The 22385-nt window shown below is 43.1% G+C and overlaps 1 protein-coding gene across 2 annotated transcripts in view; it reads right to left on the minus strand.

The window, feature by feature from the left end:
• The window catches only part of MAP3K5 (mitogen-activated protein kinase kinase kinase 5), a 152228-nt gene that overhangs the window by 100500 nt on the left and 29343 nt on the right, over nt 1–22385 (minus strand). Inside the window, exons 2-3 of one of the 2 annotated variants that reach the window (XM_090040075.1) lie at nt 7830–7969; nt 1607–1630 (exon numbers count right to left, since the gene is read on the minus strand). In XM_090040075.1, coding sequence (XP_089896201.1) covers nt 1607–1630; nt 7830–7969 — 164 coding nt within the window. The remainder of the gene's footprint in view (nt 1–1606; nt 1631–7829; nt 7970–22385) is intronic. The other variant, XM_090040084.1, reaches the window with a different exon arrangement.

Genomic DNA, 22385 nt, shown 5'->3' on the forward strand with positions numbered 1-22385 from the left:
ATTCTCAAAAGTGGCTTTCACAAGCACTTTTTAAAGTTAGAGAGAATTTTTAGCTTATACCCTTTTCAATTTCTTAACAGAAAAGAAGATCCAGAAGTCATTCATACTTAGGTTAAGATATCTACAGAAGTATTCCAGAATGTGCAGTAGTCATCATTTGAAATAAATTCAGGAAAGTAAAAAATATAATGAAGCCGCTAAGATAACTTCACCAATTACCTGAGGCAAAAAAATCCGTCAGTTTCTAAAGCTGAAGTCCAGAAAAAGAACGGATGCCGAGCTGCAGATACCTATAGTGCATTGGTGGCTGGGAACCAGAGCCAGAACAGCAGGATGGACAGAGCACCTCCTATAAGTGTCCAGATGCCTTCAATCCTCCATTCTGAAGGCGCTCCATATCACAGGCCTCACTTTTAGGAAAATATTCTGTAGTCATACCACCTGGTTTCTAAAACAATCCTCACTTTTTGTTTTACCGAATTAACCTTCTTTATTCACGGTCCTAATAGTGCCCTCAAATATCCACAAGACACACTACGTTCATTGGCCAAAACAGTCTGCCAGATATAACTCCAGCAGTGCTGGTCCACCATCCATTACCTGTCTCATCTGTATATATAATCCAGTGAAGACCAGAGGATATCAGGTTGTAACTGAAACACTGACAAGCAAATTAAAGTCATTATATAGATTATATTTAAAAATTTAATGAATTTAATACTGGTATACTAGCGCGGTCATTTTAACCTCCAATTAGCTTGTGGTGGCAATGCACTTTTCCCACCTGCTAATGTCAGGTGGTAAGTAAACACCCAGAGCTTTAGTTTCCTAACCTGATGCAGTAAATCTCTAAGAATTATGCCCTGCCTACATCCGTACATGTTTGCAGTTACATGCGCACACAGCAGCAGAGACAGTCTTTTATCATACAGCAAATGCAACAAATTTGAACAGTGTCAAAATCTGCACTAGGAAACCAAATGGCTTCCAGTCAGTGCAGGATTGTCTGAAATTGCATCAGTGTATCTGTCCTGAGAGAAATGGGAATGAAAGTCCCAGCTTCTGCGGACCAATATTCTTAGGGAACAGATGGATGCACAGGTATGTGTGTATATGTGAGACATGCCTCTCACAAGCACACAGAATGTTTGAAGGTAGAATAAATGTATGCTGTACATACGAATCAGAGAAGGGCATTCATGTAGTTAAGCTGTCTTTAAGTAAAATAAGTTAGAGAGAAGAAGAAATTTGGGGGTGAGAGAGAAAATAATGGTATTGCAAAGGAAAAAACGTATGTGAAAAAAAGAAACAAAGAAAGGCAGAGAAGAAAACACTATTGAGAGGAAGGGACAAAGATAAAACAGAGAAAGTGAACCTGGTACCTAGCAACAGGTTTATGAAATGATGTATCCAGGTTTGCTGCTGGGAGTGGAGGCATTCTGAACAGAACAGAATAAAAACAGTACTATGAGCAATACAGCAGGGGAATATTTAGTGAAGTAGACAGGAAAGAGAATAACACGTACAACGTGAAGACTAAAAGAAATCTGAGCATTAGGAATTAAAAGTAAAAACAAAACAAGCAAGCAACCAAACTCAGACTTACATTATTCTTCTGGCAAATAATTTCCTGTAAAAAAAAAATTGAAATATTAAAATCAGAACTTGAACAGCCTTTAAGGGTGTGAACAAATGTATATTTGTAGTAGCTTCAAAAAGGTAGGGGGAGCATGCAGCAGCTGTTACATTGTAAACATTAGGTGTGCATGAGTCTGTAGTAATTAAAGTGGTGGAAGAATTTTACTACTTTAAGCCTGTTTCATCCAGGCTTGTGTGAGTGTAACAACTGCACAGTGCAATAGCTGCTGCGTACTCCCACACATAAGCTCCCCCTCTACTTTCTGAAGCTGCTAGAAATGTACACTTATCCATACCTTTAGAAGAGTGATATGATTAATACTATTGGCCACTAAACATTTACAGTTATAACATTTTACAGCATTCTGAAATATTTATCCTGGACTAAAGTTCTCCACAACAACCAGACTAAAAGGAACAGATGAGCTAGGATTTTGGAAAGGGCGTGGTCAGGATCGGGCCCTTGGCCTTCAGGGCTGGCAGGATGTGGCAGGCACTGCTGGCTGTGCGGCCAGTTTGGGAAGAAGGGACGAGCAGTCAGTCTCCAACAGAACTGGGCTCTCAGCTGGGCAGACAGCCAGTGGCGTCTGCCGAGTCAGCTGAGAGCCTGATCTTGCCAGATGTTCAGCCCCTCTTTGCCAGCTGGGTGGGCAGCCAAAGTGCAACTGGTCAGCCTGGCTGGGATTGGACTCTCAGCTGACTCAGTGGGTGCTGCTGGCTGCCTGCCTGCCTGGCTGTGTAAGAAGGACCATGCAGCCTAGCTCTGGCAAGATTGGACCATCACCTACTGCAGACAACAGGAGTAGAAAAGGGATTGAAGGAGTACAAGCACACCACCCCAGATTACAGACCTATCTGGACAAAATAGTCAAAATGCATCCCATGAAGCAGCCTGCTTGCAAGTCACTTTTGGTTATTGTGAACCCATATGACCTTTGTCACAGGCTTCCGATCAGATAAGACAGGTAATCATAGAATCATAGAAGTAGGGTCGGAAGGGACCTTGTAGATCTTCAAGTCTGACCCCCTGCCTGGGCAGGAGAAAAAACTGGGCTCAAATGATCCCAGCTAGGTAGGCATCAAGCCTCCTCTTAAAGACCCCCAGGGTAGGAGCCAGCACCACTTCCCTTGGAAGTTGGTTCCAGATCCTAGCTGCCCTAACTGTGAAGTAGTTCTTACGGATGTCTAATCTAAACCTCCTCTCTAACAATTTATGGCCGTTATTCCTCGTTATGCCAGGGGGTGTTAGGGGAAACAAGGTCTCTCCCAAACCCTTCTGGTCCCCCCTAATGAGTTTATACTCGGTCACCAGGTCCCCCCTCAGCCTTCTCTTGCGAAGGCTGAACAGGTTCAGGTCCTGCAGTCTCTCATTGTAGGGTCTGCCCTGCTGTCCTTGGATCATGTGGGTGGCCCTCCTCTGGATCCTCTCAATGTTGTCCACATCCCTCCTGAAGTAGGGCACACAGAACTGGACACAGTACTGCAGCTGTGGCCTGACCAGTGTTGCATAGAGGGGGAGGATCACCTCCTTGGCCCTGCTACAGATGCACCTGTGGATGCATGACAAGGTCCGGTTAGCCCTGCCAACCGTGACCTCGCATTGTCAGCCCATATTCATCTTGGAGTCAGTAATGACTCCAAGATGCCTTTCTGCCTCCATGCTCTCAAGAAGGGAGTTTCCCATCCTATAAGTGTGCTGCTGGCTACTACTGCCCAAGTGCAGCACCCTGAAGCGCATCCTGTTTTTGCTAGCCCACCCCTGTAACCTATCCAAGTCTTGCTGCAGTCTTTCCCTCCCTACTAGTGTGCTCACCTCACCCCAAATTTTGGTATCATCAGCAAATTTAAACAGGGTGCTTTTCACCCCATCATCCAAATCGCTGATAAAGAGGTTGAACAGTGCAGGCCCAAGGACCGAGCCCTGGGGGACTCCGCTGCCCACTTCTCCCCAGGTCAAACATGACCTGTCCACCACCACCCTCTGAGTGTGACCCTTCAGCCAATCTGCAATCCATCTGACTGTGTAGGCATCAATGCCACAGTCACGCAATTTCTTAATGAGGATGGGGTGGGAGACAGTGTCAAAGGCCTCGCTGAAGTCCAGAAAGACTATATCCACAGCAACACCTGCATCCAAGGCTTTTGTGACCTGATCATAAAAGGCAATCAGGTTGGTCTGACATGACCTGCCCCTAATGAAACCATGCTGGTTGCCCTTAAGCATCATCTCTGAGGCCGGCCCATCACAGATGTGCTCCGTGATGATCTTCTCAAAGTTTCCCTAGGATTGAGGTAAGACTGACGGGCCTATAGTTGCCTGGGTCCTCCCTCCTCCCTTTAATGGAAGAGGGAATGGAACATAGAAATAACAGAAAAATTTCCAAAAGACCACAGTAAACCAAACCATGTTCCCATGCATCACCCTTCTACTAAAAAACTCCTGGGTACAAATGCAGATAGGGGAGAAGTCACATTTCACTGTCAGGTCAATCAGTCAGTCACCCAGGTCCATCTTAGAGCCACACGACACACCTTTATGTCTGTGTTTCAATTTAGGCAACAAAGTAAGGAGAAAGCATAAGTCTTCCTGAAGACACACGCTGGTTTTGTTTTGATTAAAAGAAAGAACAGAAACAGGCGCATTTCAGTCCACTTTAAAAAACAAACAAACCAGAACAATCAAGAGCCCAAGTACACCTAGAGGAAATGACTCCTCTAATAATCAAGTACTGTTATAAAGGACAGTAAGTTATTAGTTACCAGAAGGTATGAGGTCCTACTCAAGTGAAAAGACTCTCATTGCAATCCACGTACTTTGTATTAGCCCTGAGAAAGGACCCAACCAACACAAAACCCATCTCAAAGTAGCTGAGGAACCTATCTGTTATTCTTTTCCTTCCAACTTCTAACTCTAGAGTATTAAGCGTGAACATAGGGCCCAACACAAATCCAGCTGTAGACAAAGGGAGTCTCTCTCATGACTTCAGTGGACTTTGAATTGAACCTGTTGATGGGGAATTCTGAACATCTGATTCAAACCTTCAAGATTTATATATATTGAGTTTCTATTGACTTGTGAGTCCTGGACATGAAATACTTGCAGGGTTCAGGCCCCTCAAATATAAACAGTGGCATTCTCAAGAACAGTCTCAGAATAGACATGATCAGAGGTCATAGAGCTTCAGCATGTATAAGCTGCTGTGTTTTAACTGTCCACATGCTCACTCTTGCTTGGCAGTATGTAGGAGAGCCTACAGAAATGGAGCCCTAATCGAAAAGTAGAAAAAATGTCCATGCTCTGTGGATGGGAAGCACTCAGTTTCCAAGGACATCTAACTAGTCAGTGCTACCAAAATTCTTCTCCTTTAAGTTTTCTCATTCAGTGAAGTGGAGCTCGGTATAACTGAATTCAACTCATCAATAGATCTTCTGTCATCAGATTTTTATTATGGGAGCCTATATCAGTGCACTCTGTGTTGCAAATATAAATCGGATGGCTAACAGTCTAACTGGCTGTGAGATGATGGGAAGAGGCTGAGTCATCTGAGACTTCTCTCAGAAAGGAATCCCAATTTACATGCAACAGGACAAAACTAGAAAAAAAAAATGTGTTCTTGCAAGAGTTAGCTGCCTGGGAACACAGCAGGAACGATGACAGCTCAAGTCTTCCCATTTCCTCCTCAAGCTGGCTCACATACTTTTCCTTAATAACTATTACAACTGTACAGGAATAACTGTGCCCCCCCCCACAATACTTTCAAACAGGATTTTTTTTTAAATACCTGCTCCTGAAGTTAAATTGTTTTAACTGGAGTTAAAACATCAAGACTAATCAAGAGACTCTCAGAGAGCCATTCTTACTCTCTAACCATAATATGGTCTTCCTTTTTAGGTTCTATGCAACACAGCATGACTGAAACGGTCTACCAGAAACATGCACCTCACGAAGAAATATGTACTGGATGCACACCTACAGGTAACCCTCTCAGTGGTCCTCAGAATGATACCATTGAAGTCAAACCCAGTCACCAGTGTGGATTTTGTCCCTTTCCATGTCCTAATCAGAAAATAGGAACCTGTTAGAGCCCTTGACTCAAGGTCTGGCTCATCAGGTCATGCTTTCAGCTCAGCAATTCCATGGTTCAGTCCCCATGTATTGACCAAGTACTGCAATAATACTACTACTAATCAACCATTTAGTTTTAAAACAGATTTTTCTAAAGCTTAAGAGGCTGTACCTCTTGCAAAGTTGCCTACAGAAAACAACATTTTAAAGGTAGGTAGGTATAAAAGTATTAACATTTCCTAAAATCTATTCTGATTTTTAGGTTATACAAGAAACCACTCATCCGTGACTTGAAAGAGCAACAAACTGTGAGCAATAATGTCCAGTAATGTAAAGCTCCAGACATCCTATCATCATATCCAGCCAGGATTCACTATGTTGACACACCAAACAATGGTTTTCCACTGTAAGTTGACATGTTCTTCAATGGCTGCATGAATGGCTCAGAACTTTCCTTTTTTATTTATTTTAAACTGGCTTCATTAAAAGAAGCCTCTTTTAATAATATAACTGAACTCAGAGGTAAGTCTACATCGGGGTGGGCAAAGTATGGTCCGCAGGCCGGATCCAGACCACCAGGCCATTCTATCTAGCCTGCGGGGCCCCTAAAAATTTAGAAAATTAATATTCATCTACCCCGGCTGCCTGTAAAAACGACAGGAGCCCGGGCAGCAGGAGCAAGGGAGAGCCATGGCAGGCTCCTGAAACAGTAAGGCCCACCTGGCCCACCCCCCCCCAGCCAGAAGCCCCTGCCTAGCAGAGGCTTCTGGCCTGGGACCATGGGGCTGTTTGTGCATTGGAGTGGGAAATTCATGTTAAAAGAGGGAGGAGGCATGGGAGGACCATGGGAGATTGCCCCAGTCCTCAGGGCCTGACCAGCTCCGCTAAGTCCCACAGTTGAGCCATGCAGCTGGGACCCATGTGGTGCAGAGCGGCCCACAGACAGGCAGGAAAGTGGAAGTGGGAGGAGTGAAAGCGAGCAGGCATGCAGGAGTGTGGAGCACACATCGGTGTCCCGGGGCCGGTGCCAGCGGGGCCCAAAGCGGGGTGGCAGGAGCACGGGGCATGGGCTGGCAGGGGTCTGTGGAGCTGGGCTGGACTGTGCCAGCAGAGAGAGAGGGGAGCTCTCTGCCCGAAATAATTACATGCCCCTGGTCTACACTTAAAAATTCATCTGGCTCAACAGTGTGGAAAATGCCCCGTATTTTGTATTCTCCTAAACCTACTTACCAACATTCCTATGACACCCCTTCCCCATCCTCTCTGATTTAAATCCTAGACCTCAGAAAGCCTGAAAATATTCAGGACATTGTATTTAAAGATTAGACCTCTGCATCAGGCTTATACATGATACATTATATACAGCAATGAAGCAGTGCCTTATGATCTTATGCAACAGACCTTTAAGAACTCCACCTGTGTGTTTTTCCAAAAGTTGCTGTATCCTGTTAGAGTGGGCACATTCAATAAAATTTTATTTTTTCTTTCCTTGTTGCTATTTTTGTTAGTATAAAAGACAAAAGTACATATGGTTCCTCTTTGCAAAATATGAAATGGGAATTGGAAAAGCTGAAAGTTTCATAGACCTTCAGGTCACAAGAACTGTTATGATTACCCAGTTCACATAAAGCAGGCCAAAGAATCAATCTCCTTCATCAAACCCATAACTTCTGGCTGAGCTCTTTGACAAGATATAGTTCCGATTTAAAAATCCAGAATGATGGAGTGTCTACCACGTGGCCAGGTAAGTTGCTCCAGTGATTTACTGCCCTACCTGATAAAATATCTGGTAACTGAAAGCTGAAGCTAAATACATTCAGACTAGAAATAGGTGGGGGGGTGGGTTGGTGTTTTGTTTTGTTTTTTTTAATGTCCTCCCCATGTAGGTACTGACCGACTGCGACCGTGTCACTTTGTAATTTTCTCTTGAATAAACTAAGCAAATAGAGTGTTTTCAGACCATCACTGCAGGCACATTTTTCAGAACGCAAATGATTCTTCTGGCTTTTCTCTTAAGCCTTGGTCAGTCTGCATCAGTCACCAGCAGTTTGAGTCTATTTTCAGGTATATATATCTAGATATATATCTAGATATATAAATACATATCTTTTAACTTGAGGTCTACCTTCAGTGATTGCAGGGAGTCTACATTTGTATCACAGTAGAGAATGATGTTGTTGGCCATACTGAAGCTTTCTCTGACCCCCAGGTGGTAGAACAAAGAAGGCTGGCGGAAAGCATCAGTCATCTCCACCACTGCAATATCTGCAGAAAGAAATAAAAGAACTGGTATTAGCCATATGCTTTTCAGAGCTGGACCACCTAAGCTGTTACTCTTCAACAGTTTTTGTCTGGCAGCTTGCATTATAAGGAGGAAATAAAGAATAGGAGGGATTTCCCCTTTTTAGTTACTGCTTCTGAATACTGAATATATAATCAGCAGGAAGTGGTTTCTATATTTCATGAGCATTCCCCCCAACACCCCTCCCATGAGATCTCTATTTCCTTAACCTAAAAAGAATAAGCATGTCACTAAACAAGACAGAATGCAAAAGTTCATTTTGAGCCTTGCTCCAACACAGTGTTTACTTGTCTAATTTATACATAATGATTTATGCTCTTGGAAAAAACTACTAGTTGATATTTGACATCTGCAAGCTGGGCAACTTCTATATTAAACTTCATAGATGGGTTGAATGATGCAGAACAAAACTGGCAGACTGCATTTGAGGTACAGCAGAAAAAACAAGCTACCTTTGAGTTAATGAAAAAGAAAGGAAAAGGCAAAAGAAACAAATTAGTATTCATTTATTTCTAGCGAAACCCTGATGTCATATACACAAGACTGACAAAAAGGTATGTTAAGCCAGCTGTTCTCAACCTTTACAGACTTATGACACCCCCTGTTAGATTCAAGACACTCTCTCCATAACTCTTGTGAACTGGTACAGGGGACTGGACCCAATGATCTCCCGAGGTCCCTTCCAGCCTCACAATCTATGAATCTATGAACTGAGCAGCCCCTCATTTCAAGAACCAAGTTATTTCTTACAGTGCTTACCTCCTTCTAGTGGGGCTGGGTAGTGGAAGCAACCAAGCAGAAAGAGTCTGAGCCAGCCCTTATGTGCTTATCTCCTCTGACTTGGAGCCTGATCCTGCCCTTACCTGCTTATCTTCTCACACCTCCTCTAGCACCCTCACAGGATCTTGGAGCACCCCAAAGTGTCCCAACGCGATGGTTAAGAATCACCACATTAAACATTAAGAATCACAGAAATAGCACAGCAGGTGGTGCTTACTCCAGTTCTGAACACTTCACAAAGGGTGGTACTACACTTCTAACTCTGGAGGGCTTTAGTGCCTTTCTCTAAACTTTATATAACACCCAAAGGTGGCATTTACTTAATATCTAGCAAAAAGAACAAAGTAAAATGTGCAAGTATTATATATATACCATATTTAAAAAAAATCACATGTAAATTAACTGATGGGACCTATAATTACCCTACGAAGAAGCTGAGAGGGCTTAAGCCTCTGGAGCCCCTCCTCTGACGGCACCGTGCCAGGGTTTTACCCGCCGTCTAGCCTTTCCATTATTTTTGTATTGTTTTTTCCCCCCAAGAGTTTCACAAATAATAAGTATGCTATGGGGTAAGAACAGATGCTTCCTGTACAATTTAAGTACGAGATAAATTACGTGTGGCACGACAGACCCAGGCAAACTGCATTCAGGGTCTGACAGTGCTTCTTTTGACAAAGCTGACAAGCCCACCTTATAATTATCTGAAAAAAAAAAAGCCACAAAACAAACGTTTTGTAGGTACACATCTTTAAATACTGTAAGTTTCTTTAACAAGGCAAATTACTTTGGCAATAATTGTTTGCTAACTGATTAAATCTTAGACCATCACTTGGTAATTGTGACATTAAGTGATATATTTACCCACTGGAGATCACTTGTTTTTGACATTAAGCACTTTGTGATGACATGCACAGTAACAATTGGGGGAGGGGGGACTTTGTTATATATGGAAGTCAGGCCCTGATAATAAAAGTTGTGATAACAAACAATGTGTGATATAAAAAAGAATGATATTATCTGGGTCTGACTGTCCTAAACACCCAAACACAACTTATGTTCTGTTTTAAAACATGCCTGCCTATACCTAAAGTTCTGTGCATATTAAATTGTACTTGCAATAGTAGTTAAGCATGTGCACAAGTGCTTATTGATCAGGAACAATAGTCTCGGCACAATTTATCCAGAGACCCAAGTCAAGCAAACAAAACCTAAAGTAACAGAAGGCTTAGAGAGGATGCACTCCAGCCTCCTTTCCTCAAATTTATGGAAAAGTAAAAAAAAAAAAAAAATCATGAAACAGCCATTCCAGCTAACATATGAAGTTTTGTATCATATCAGGGAGCTGTCTTCTGCTCCAATACCCTTGTGGAATCAAAAAAGCAACAAAAAAACCCCCTGACTCATCTTTGCCTCTGATGCACACAGCATCTGGCATTTACACCCACCTCACATTCTTTCCTTACTCCCCACACCAAGATTCTGAAAAAATCAGTATATTTTGGCTAAGGAAAAAAAAAGATCAAATGGGCTGTGTAAACTATTGGTAGGAACCTATCAAATTTGCAATGACATGATTTTTGCAAAAAAACTCAAATTTGGGCAGGCTGTGAGAAAAATGACGGACTTGCTGCTAAAAAAAGACTGAAAATAAAATGTTGCCTTCTGAGGAGAAGCCAGCAGTCTTCATGGACCTCCCCACACATGCAGCCACCAGGGTAGAATGGAGAAGGGGGGCTCTGCTGGAGCAAAAGGCTGCTGGCTGGCAAGATGGCTGCCTATCATGCAGCTCCACCCCTGTCCACCAATCAGCGGCAAGGGGCAGGGCCACATGGAGAGCCCTTGTAACTAACTGGTGAGGAGGGTGGGGCATGACAGACAGCCCTTGCAACCAGTCATCAGCAAAGGGCCGCGCTCAGTCTGTGAAAACGGCAGCCGGCCCTGGGATCTGCCCCCAAAATCAGCAAGCCATATCCTCATGTAATTGATAACTACTGGGTATCAATTACAATTTAATACTCCTGGGTATTAAAAAGAATTAAAACAATCATTAAAAATTGACATACCTTACAAGTTTCATAATTACCTGAGGGACACTTTCTTTTAGAAATGCCCAAAATGTTTTCCCTGAGTGAACAGAACTAACAGCAATTCTCTATTTACATTTTCTTTCTATTATGGCAAGGAACACAAAACTCAAATCACATGCACCATGATTTTGCACCATAGCATTAAACAAAAAAGAGAGAAAGAGAAACAAGAGCCAGCTAAGTATTACAATAATGTTACATTTTATTTTGCTGTAGTTATGTTTTTCTTCAAAAAAGAAAAAAAAAAGAATTACATTACAGGAAGTTCTATTTTTAATTACATTTAGTCATGTGGATCCTCTCTCGAGCAATTCTTAAACTGTTGTATAGTTTTGTCATGCTGTGAAAGGAGGAATTTGAGTAACTTTGCATTATTTAACTCTCAAATCTTGAGAGATGATGTTGAAACTTTTGAGGCAATAAGCAAAATTTAACTTAAGAAGAAAGTACACAGAACACACTGGTCACCAGTGTATGTGCCAGAACCCCATTTACCACATCTCTGTAACTGTAGTCTATCACTCCCGTCAAAAGAAGATACTGATCTGTAGTTTTGCAGTAGATGACATGTTTCCCATTCACTGCAAAAAATTATTTTACAAGTTACAAAATAGTATTTCAATCAAGTTTACAATGGTACTTAGCTTCTCTATAAAGCAAAATAGCTTTTCAGTACATTATCCAGATAGTACAGTTCTGTTTTCAGAACCAGAGAAATAATAATAGATGGAGTTAAATACACATGGAGCAGGAAAAAAAGAGAACAAGCCTTCTCAGTATGCCAACCCAGAGCGGAGTACAGAGGCTGTGCCAGCACACTGTTCAGAAGACTCCTGTATACCCCACATACTGCGAAGGGACAAAACCTACTCTGGCTCTAAACAGCCTAGTGAACAGGATAGGTTTCAAGGCAGGCTGAGATAAGGTAGAGGGGTGTGAGGAGCACGCACTGGTAGCAGAGAACCTGAGCTGCATCTCACAGACAGCTTTCTGGTTGTGGGGCTGAAAGGCAAATTTTACCCCTCACACAAAGCCAGATCTCTTGAGTTTGTCCAAAAGGTTGAATTCCACCGTCTCTCACACAAAAGTTGAGCTGGACACGGATAATTGATAAAAAACCGTTTGAAGAAAAGGTAGGAATGATACTTCCTTCCTCTGTAAAGCACTTTAAGATCTACCTGTAAAAGCCGTGCATCAGAGGTCTATAATCACCGTTTCCTGCTGTAGTCATGTAAAACAGGCACCAGTCAAGAGGTGGGAGTAGGGAAGGACTAAATCAGCAGGCACTCCAGTGTACCTACCTGTGTATACCCATCATACACCTTTAGTGTAGAGTACGGTTCTGCTACATGTTACATATATTACACAATAAACTGGCTAATAGCACAATAAATTTAGACCAACCTCATGTGCAAAGTAAGACCAGACACAAGTGGGAAGTAATTATCACATAATTAACTAGTTAATTGTGCAATATTTAGACCAGCCTTGTGTGCAAAGTAATTATCACATCATAAAAATGACTACTGAGTTATAAAAAAAAGCCAACCGGCTACAAAAATAGTGCTTGAAAATGTGTAACAACTCCATAGCTGGTTTCTATCCGACTTTAATTTGAATGTGTAGCAGGACCCATAGATACACCAGAGTTAGCTTTGGCTATCCAGCTGGATATTATGCAACATCTTGGGCAGAGCAGTTGAACTGCCACCAGTACCTGGGCTAACTAGCACAGTGGCACCAACAGACAAGATGTTATTAGGTAAAACGATGCTTATACTAACAATAGTCCCAACTAAATCATCATGCGTTAGGGAAGGCAAATTTTTGCTATTTATTCAGTCAACTCAGGGAACCTGTTCTACATTCAAAAGGGTTTGTCAAAGCCAATAGAGCTCTACCCAAAAAACCTTCTAGCGGAGAATGCAGCTTATGGAAGCACCAGAGGTCTTTTACCAATATAACTCATCATACTTGGGTAAAATTCTATCTGAGAAATGCATACTAAAACTGGGATCTTAAAGCTTGTAGCAGAGTTTTAAAGTTTAACAAGGTTTAATGCTTCTTATGCATGGTAAAAATGCCAAGCCCTTTGCCCTGAGCTACAGTTGGTGGCTCTAATCATTGAGAAAATGATTAATGAGATGCAAAGTGACCAAAGTTCATCCCCTACTTGTTTAACATACAACAGCACAGCAAAGACTGTCCAGGCCACCAACTAAATGCTGCATTGTTGTACTATATTTTTTAATATGGACACACATTCTTTTTGAATGTGCTACTTCACTACAGGAGTGCAATTAAAAATTATGAGTGGCAGTTCACTAATGCAACTGCAATTCAAAATAGATCTACAAGGAATACACTTCTGTTTCCAGATACTTTCTGAATTGCTCTCATCCTAACCATGTGACTGTTGCTTTGCATTCACTATGCCACAATGACTTAGCTAGGACAGGCATAGTGAGCAACTTCCAGAATAACATGACAATCCTTACCTTTAATGTAAGTTTTTCCCTCCTTTTTCACCTTCTCTTTATTCAGGGTTTACTAAATAAAGCTCACAAATAAAAGACAGTAGAAAGACGCGCAGGGGACTATACTTACTTCGGAGCTCAACTTGGGAAACTTTTAAATGTGTTGCCTCACTACTGGTCCACAGGATTGGGCCTTGCATTTACTTTTATAATGTCAGCAGTTTTAACTAGCAAGGAAATGTGCTATTGCAAAATCTTCCAGGAGCAGAAGAAACGAAAACAACCTACATCCATTTCAACATCTTCATAGCTGCACCCAATATTACATTTATCATTCTGGCTAAGTACAGACAGTTAAAAAACCTGAGGCAGAATTGATTCAATCCTTGCAGGTTAGTCTAAGCTGTGCAGATTGAAATGATAAGCAAAGGAACAGACATTCACTTTTGAAGGAATATGCCTCCAGTGGCCCAGGCCAGAAGCCAGGAGATGCTAGAACATGCCCCCCTGCTTGGCTACAGCAGACAGCCTGGGCCAAATATAACCTGCGCACCTTGTGGGCAGGGGTTGTGGGGAAAGGTGCAAAGCATCCTGGGATGCTGGGGAACTAAGTTAACTTGAATCTGGAGGGAATCTGGGACAGAAGTTCAATAAACTGATTTACCCTAAATCAGTTAAGTCTGATACTACATCCATCCAGGTTTATTTTAAACTGGCTTTGGCCATTTTGAAAATGGTATATGTGCACTGAACTTGTGTTGTGTTATAGATTTGAACTGATTTCTGGTCACTTATATTGCCGGTTTGTGTGTAATTTCTGTCCCTAGCTTCTATGGTTAATAGCAAATTATTTACATTATCTAGAAAAATTGATTACAGAAAGGTTTGTTGATGGTTTATTCCTTTCAGTGTTGCCAGAGTATGAGTAAATTAAAATGTAGGGGACAGTGAAACCAACAGTTAAGAAGCAGGTTACCCAACTTAACTAGAAAAATCATTTGGGGGTGGGATATCTGGGTAAGGTGAGAGACTGATACTATACGAGAGAAAAAGCAGTTGTGAGGAAACTGCAGCATAAAAATTAACACTACTGGGCAGTGACAGTGATTAATTAGCCATATTACAAATCTGGACAACTGACTAGTTTTGCAAAACTGTTTTCCAACGTGCAGCATCAATCTTACCAAAATACACTTTGAGTGTGGTGGAAGAAACAGAATGTACTAAAAACATCATGAAACTAGCTGTTACAATTTGAGAGATCTGATTAGGAAAAACCTATGAATTCTGGTGGCTATTATGAGATTGCTACATCACTAAATGTACCACCATACATGGAGTCACCCATACGATGGCAACACCGCATTATGTATCTACCCCTCAGGTAATGGAGGGTCATTTAACCTAAACAGTTCCCAGACCACTGGAAGCATCTTTGGAAAAATGGGATGGCCAATGCCTGCAAACACAAGTCCCAATATGTCTGCATGAAGAAACGTGAGTTTGGAGCAGCATAGTTTTCCAGAAGAATCAAGCAAACAGGTGAAAACAATGGATCTCAAACTGCCACAGAGCTTGGAGGCTTGCAGAGAGATTGAGTGCACAGGAAACTGGGCAAAGGGTAGAACAGATGGGTGTGCTTTCAAAGCAGAGGGCTCCAAATAACCGCAGACATGGTCAAAGAAAGAGGAAGTTAGTGCATAGGTCTGACAAATTTCATAATTTAGAGAAAAAAGGTCACATGTGAGAATGGGAAATGGGAGGAATTCTGGATTTCTTGGGGTGTTTTTCCATGCTTCTCTGGTGGCTTCCAGAAACAAGCCCAAGCCACCTGCTCCTAGTCTGTGACACCATCCTCATTTGAGCATTTATGGGTTTGCAGTGTGAAGAATAGGAACAGATGGGTGAGATGCAAGTCATAGCAGCAGCCACAAGAGTGACGCCAAGCCCATGTAGGCCATCCCGTTTGGGAACAAATGGCTTCCATGAGTGGTGAAATGCAAACATTCCACAAACTACTGTAAAGACCAGGGATGGAGAAGAGCTATTAAAATTCAAGGACAGTGTTGGCCCAAGAACAAACAGGTATGAACTGCAAGGGACTGTAACTATAAATTAAAAGATCCTAGCCACTAGAGTAGCAAGATCCTGGAACCACCTTCTAATAGGAGCAGTAGAGACAGGAAACGTATTTTTAAGATTTTAGCATGAGTTGGGTTACATGACATGGTTGCCTGTGATAGCAGGGCACTGGCCTTTGTAATGAGAAGGTCCCCTTTCTGTCCTAGGTTTCTTTGGGTATTGACAAATGATCAAACTGTAATACAATGCAAGAGGATTGGGACCTTCCACAGCTGCTATGTGATAATGTCCTTGGCCCACAGTAAGTGAGACCTAATCCAGGGAAGCCTGTTCCTGAACAAAACAGGGCTAAAGTTTCACAGTTCAGCTTTCACTTACTGTGGGAATAAAAACAAAAAGAAAAGAAAAAAAACCCAGAGGCAGACAGCAGCTACACATCAGCTGCTCTGTGGTAAGTCTCCTACTTCCTGTTGAAATTGCTGCAATCAATCATGTGTCCATAACCTGTTAGGCTCTACTGTCCTGGGCACTATGCAGATATTTGGCCCCTGAGCTGAAGGTCTAACAGTCTGTTTAGGAAAATTCAATAAATGTGTGACTAGAGATGGGAGGGGAGCAGAAGAAAGCAGAGGAAGTTAAAAGGTGAACCAGAGTAAAAATAAAAATATGATCATATTAATTAACTGATGTACAGGACCTTGGGTTTAAAAATTCATGTAAAAACTTGACAATAATTTTATCAGTCCCTGCATGGAGTCCAGTTTAAACAACCACACCTGAAGCAGAAATAAACAGTGATTAAACACTCCATGTACTCTGCATGGCTGTCACCATGCTATCCCTACATAAGGTCATCTGTGAACAATGATTAACAAACTTGCACACCAGCCTTCTCCACCTGGTACCAGGACACTTAGAAACACTGATGGCAATCAGTTTCTGGCATTTTCTCCAAAAACATGGACCAAAGCACATTGATAAAAAAAACGCGATGTCACACTACAGATAATTTCAGATGAGATACAGAAAGAGAAAGAGAGAGAGAATATAAACCAAAAGGAGCTGCATGATAGCAAAGGTCAGAGCTTCTCGGTGGAATTCTGCCCCATTGATGCCAATGGGAAACTTGATACCCAGAGCTATGACCAGCAAAGTGAAATAAATGTACTCACTGACAAAAAGCAACAGCAACTAGAAGCTAAACAACATAGCACAGAAGGAAGTATGCTAGATTTTAAATGGAAAGAGAAGAGAACAAGCATATAGGAAGTAAGCACACCAAAAAATGACAGTACCTTGAAGACTACGTAGAAGCTAATACAGCTGGACTATTCCAAGAAAGGCCAAAGTCAAATAGATACTTATGAGAAGGGTACTGAAGCAAGTTAAAAAAAAAAATCAATATTAAAAAAAAAAAAAAAAGACCTGAGCCTGAGACTCTGCAGAGCTTACAAGGTAATATTTGTCCCAGGACGTTATGGTAGTGACACTTTAATTCTAAAAGAAAAAGGTCTAAGCAATACATGCACGAGAAGCAAAAGCCAAAAAGGCAAGTAAACTGAAAGGCACCTTCTTTATAAGTAGGGATCCAGGTTTTCCATTTCCCCCTGAAAAAATGGAGAAAAACATGACTTTTCCTCTTCGCTGGAGGAAAATGCTGATTTCTTATTTTAACGGAGAAACCCGCATTTTGCAGTTGTGCAGCAAGCTCTCTGTAGGCTGGCAGAGTTCCAGCTTGCAAGAGGCTGGGAGGAAGCAGAAGGGCGGTCAGGCATTGGGTGCCATGTGCATACACATGCACATGGCTGCCAGCCAGCCTGGAGAACAGTTCCCGCAGGTAAGTGGGGTGCATTGAGGCCCACAAAAGGAGAAAGTTGGACAGGACTGGGGCTGCTGCCAGGACCACAATGCGCTGCCACAGGGCCCCAGCAGGGAGCTGAATGGGGCTGCAGGCAACTTGTCCAAGGGGCAGAGGGTGGGCTGGCTCCCCACTGCTGTGCACACTCCCAGTAGGGACAGAGGAAACCCGTGCCCCCCAGATCTGTGTGGGGTAGAGGTGGGGTTCAAGTTCCTGCCCTGCTGCCCTCCCCCTCAGCCTCCACAGCCCTGTGGGTGCAACCTGGTGCTGCACAGCACAGTGGGGCTGCGCGGGGCAGCTCATTGCTGCTGTGAGCTCCACGCTGCCCTGGTGACATATTCCCTGTGTGTGTGGCAGCAGCAGGGGTGGCGGTGCGGGGTTGTGTCCCTTGCTGCAGCCACGTACTCAGAGATGCATTGCCAGGGCAGTGAGGAGCTTGCAGCAACAATCAGCTTCCCAGTGAGTACCCGCTGTGCCCTGCAGCATTGGGTCACACCTGATGGGCTGTGGAGGCCCCAGGAAAGGTCAGCAGGGTTGGAGCCCAAGCAGGCAGCCTATGCCTGCCCCAGCCCCATGCACAGATCTGGGGGCATGGGTCCCCCCACCCCCGCAGAAGTGCACAGTGGTGGGGAGCTGCCGACCCACACGAGCCTGGAATAGGCAGCTGCGGTGGGAGCCAGGCTCCGCTCCGCTGCAGCAGCCCTCTCCTCCTGCCAGGGGCAGGGGTCTATGGACCCAGGTCCCTGATCCATAGCTCTTGAAGCTGGGGGCCCTCTCCAGCAGGGCTGTGGTGGGGGGTGGACTAAGGGGACTTCATTTTTAATAATGGAGTTTTAATCAGAGAATTTGTGATTTTTTAATCAGGAAAAAACAGGATCCCTGTTGATGAGCAGCTAAAACGTGTTAAGGCTCTCTTTCACAAATGCAAAAAATTAAAGGAAAGTTCTTAGAAAATTCTAGAGCTCAGCTGCATAACACAGCTTTCATCCATTCTCCATATGCAGCTAATGACTGTTTTAATTTTTTGCTGTTTGGTCAACTTACATATGTACAAAAAGTGGAGACCAATTAGATCCACTGTAGCACATACAGCTACACCCTAAATTAAGAGTGGAGGTTTATTTTACTCACTCATTAAACAAAGAGAGAAAGACTAGGGAGGTCAGTAAGAAGTTAATGTAATTAAATACCAGCTACGTGCTCTTCATGGTTCTTAATCACTTACAGGTGTGATTTGGTTCAGGGTGGCTTTTTGGAGGTGGGCTGAAGAGGCAAGTCAGGTGTTGTTCACAACCTAGCAGGTGTTAATTATCTTCTAAAAAGTGGCTGTCAACAATATGGGACCTGACTCTTGAAGAATGAGCCCTTATTATCTTGGTCATAACAGGGACTAACCTAAATGGAGCATCTTGCCAGACTTACATTATGAAGAGGCAGTCAGGGGAAGTTTGAAAGGGCTCAGGACTACACACAAAAGGAAAGAAAAATCCTCATATTCCTTCATTAACCCTAATGAGCTAAAAGTAGTGAATGGGAAAATAAACACTTGGCGATACAGACACTGAGCCTATGCTTTGCTGTTCTGTAATATCTGTCTGGTGTAAGAGCGAGCATGATCCATTTAGTTAATCAGTTAGCACTAAGGCAGCACAGTTTTTGCAAAGGGCTTCCGTGTACATCCTGACAGGAAGTGAAGCTGCTACAGTTACTGTCTGAATTTTCTGTCTGTTTGTCACTCTTGCCTAGGTCCCCAAAACTAGAACACAAGTTTGTTAGTTTGTTCCATAATGGGAAGATTCAAGTTTTACAAAAACAAAACACAAAACCCCAAACAAGTCAATATTTTGGGCTAGAGACAGAAGTTACACATAAACCAGTTTAAGTGATCAGAAACTTTTAAACCTGTAACCAAACATAAGTTCAGTGCACATAAACCAGTTTCAAAATGGCCAAAACTGATTGAAGATAAAACTGATTGAAGATAAACCTGGTTGGATTTAGATCAAACCAGTTCATGGAACTTCTGTTTCAAACTTATTCCTGGTTCAACTTAACTCAGTCCCCCAGCATCCCAAGATGCTTTGCAGCCCTGGGCTGTGCTGTCTGCTCCAATGGAGCAGCGTTGGCCCCACCCCTCTGCTCCCTAACCGGAGCACTATCACTGCTCCACCTCGGAGAAGGGGGTGGGGAAATGTGGCTCTAAACCCCAGCCAGTATTTGCCTGGAAGGGGCAAAGCAGCCCCTGCCTGGCTTTTTCTCTGCTCCCCACTAAAGCAGAGGGGCAGGAGCATGGCCAGATGCCGGCTAGGCCAGCAGGCTGAGCCGGGGGGGCGGGGCAAAGAAGGGTTTAAATCCCCCTTCCTCTGTCCATCTCAGCATGCCACCCTGACTCGCATCTCACCATGCTCCTTGCCTCTCTGCTTCCACAAGGAGCAGGGGAAAATCTGGGCTGGGGCTGCTTTGACCCTGCCAGGTAGACCTTGGCTAGGGTCCCTTGCGGGTGGGTGAGGAGGAATTTAAATCCGTCTCCCCTGCCTCCACCTCAGCCTACCAGTCTGGCTGGCATCTGACCACATTCCCCACCCCTCCACTCAAGCAGGGAGTAAAGGAAAAGCCAGGCAGTGCCTGTCCCTTCCCCTCAATCAGGGAATGGGGGACAGTAGCCTGGCAGAGGCTGTTCCCCCCAGGGGCAGACTGGGGCTGGGGTCCCATGAGGGCCAAAGATGGAGTTTAAAGCCTCCCTTCCCTTTGGCAGTGGCTGGGAAGCATGCTGTAGCACCCCCCAACTTCTGGTCTGAGCCACTGCAAGCATGTGGCTGCATTTCTGGAAAGAGAAGTGAATATCTGTTCACTTCCTTCTCAGTTCAATCTATGTAGTGTAGACTAACCTGCAAAGATTCAATCTATTCAGCCTCTGTTTTTTTGACTGTCATTATGAACTCAGTAAGATTCTGAGGCAGGGGAGAAGGAGGCCTTCAGAGCAGAGATAAGGAACACAGCCTTGAAACTCTGACTCTCAAAACAACTTGGAGCTCAAACTCATTGATCTAGGGGAGTAATGGAGAAGAAAGAAAAGGAGGTAGATTAGAGAAGACATTTCTGATCAAATAATGCTGAGGTTTCTTTAAAAAAAATTCTCTTCAATTCCTTGATGTCCACAGAGACAAGTTCCCATGCCCGTGCTATCAAAAATTATTTTAAATGTGATGAATTCATGTACCAGTGTTGACAAACACACCAAAAGGGGGTTTTTGGTGTGTTTTTTTCCAGCGAGCTCAGTGGCAACTGGAAAGCTGGGAGGAAAACAGGTTTTCCAGTAAACCACATTTAGCACTGTCCTGAATGCACTGTGCATATAATTACTTTAGTATACTAAAACATTTCACAAATAAGTAATTTTAAAAGTTTCTACCCTAAGAAGAACAGTTCTGCTATAAATAATATGGCATGTCAGGACATACTTCCAAGCCTGGAATTAGAGTGGCTTGACCAAGGGAGGAGTGCAAATCCAATATTTCTGACTTTTCTTCAAGATCAGTCTAACACTGACCTTCACCTAAAAATCCCTGTGCAGCAAATCAGGGCATTGCTAATGTTCCCTATTTCTTCCCAGAAGCAGCCACTCACTGATCAATGGGTCTGAGCTCTAACTTTCCAAAGGGTTAGAATGCTAAAACTAGAATTTGCTGGCAGAAGACAACTGAATCTTCTGGGAGTACACAGATCTGTACATTGAATACAAGGCCAGAACTGAAAAGGAGAGAGTATGCTCTCTACATCAGTGTGCTGCACAGTAGATGGAATTATTTAAATTTTATTAACAAGTTTATATGAAGAACACTCACATGTTTAACAATGTTTGTACATAAGTAGAGTACATTAAATGTACGTTTTGCTCAAAGCCAAGAAAGAAACAACATTTGGTCTATTGTATACCCTGTCCAAGAAAAGTGTACTGCAAAAAAAAATTCACTATTTATAAGACATAAAATTAAATTAGTTATAAGGATACAGGTAGAAAGAGGGGAAAAGACAGGCATAATAAGACGTTCAAACAGCAGTTCACTATTGAACAGGAAAAAAAAAAAACCATATCAAGAGGAGTCCTGCAGGGGTTTATCCCAGCATTGGTACTATTCAAAATTTCCATTAATCATTTAGATGGTGAAATACACTTATAAAATCTACAGATTACAGCAAGCTTAGTGGGGTTGCAAGCACATAGGCCAACAGGATTAGAATTCAAAATCACTGCATTAATTTGAGAAATTGTCAAAATGAGCGAGATGAAATTCAATAAAAGGACCAATACAAAATATACTACATCTAAAAAGCAGGGAGGCAGAGTGGAAAATAAGAAAAGAAAAGAAAAGAAAAGAAAAAGTAGAGAATATCCAGATAGGCAACAATACTGTGGGAAAGGATCTGACAGCAGAGGTTAACAATATGGTACTGTTGCAAAATAAAGCAAATATTCTAAAAAGTGGCAATCGGTTTCAAGTGAAAGGCAACAAAGGGAAGTATTAGGCTTTGATTCCGTAGAGGCATGTGTGTGCCATTTTAACCTGAAAAAGAAGAACAGATTTTCCACAGTATTACCATCAGGGAAACTAAACTTTGAATCTGTTGCCGGGACCCCTCGGCACGCGAGGTATACTGCCTACCTGGAGCGAGGATTCAGGACGTGAAAGGGATGCTCCAGACCGTAATCCAGCCCACTGATTATTACCCTATGGTCCTAGTCCATGTGGGTACTAACGATGCGGCCAGGAGGAGCCCTGATCGCCTGATGGAGGACTACCACGCTCTGGGGTGCGGGCTGAAGGAGATGGGCGCACAGGTGGTTTTCTCTTCTATCCTGCCAGTGAGTGGACGAGGCAGACGGCAAGAAACGTGCATCGCGGAGACCAACTGATGGCTACAGGAATGGTGCTTTGAGGAGGGCTTTGGCTTCCTCAGCCATGACTGGCACATCACGACGAGAGACATGCTGGGGTGGGACGGGCTCCACCTTTCCCCTAAAGGTAAGCGTGTGTTCTCTTCTAGGTTGGCGGACCTCCTCCAGCGGGCTTTAAACTAGGCTCGTCGGGGGAAG

This window comes from Crocodylus siamensis, chromosome 1 (genome assembly GCF_052110815.1).
Source record: "Crocodylus siamensis isolate JL-2025a chromosome 1, ASM5211081v1, whole genome shotgun sequence".
NCBI classification, from domain to species: domain Eukaryota; kingdom Metazoa; phylum Chordata; order Crocodylia; family Crocodylidae; genus Crocodylus; species Crocodylus siamensis.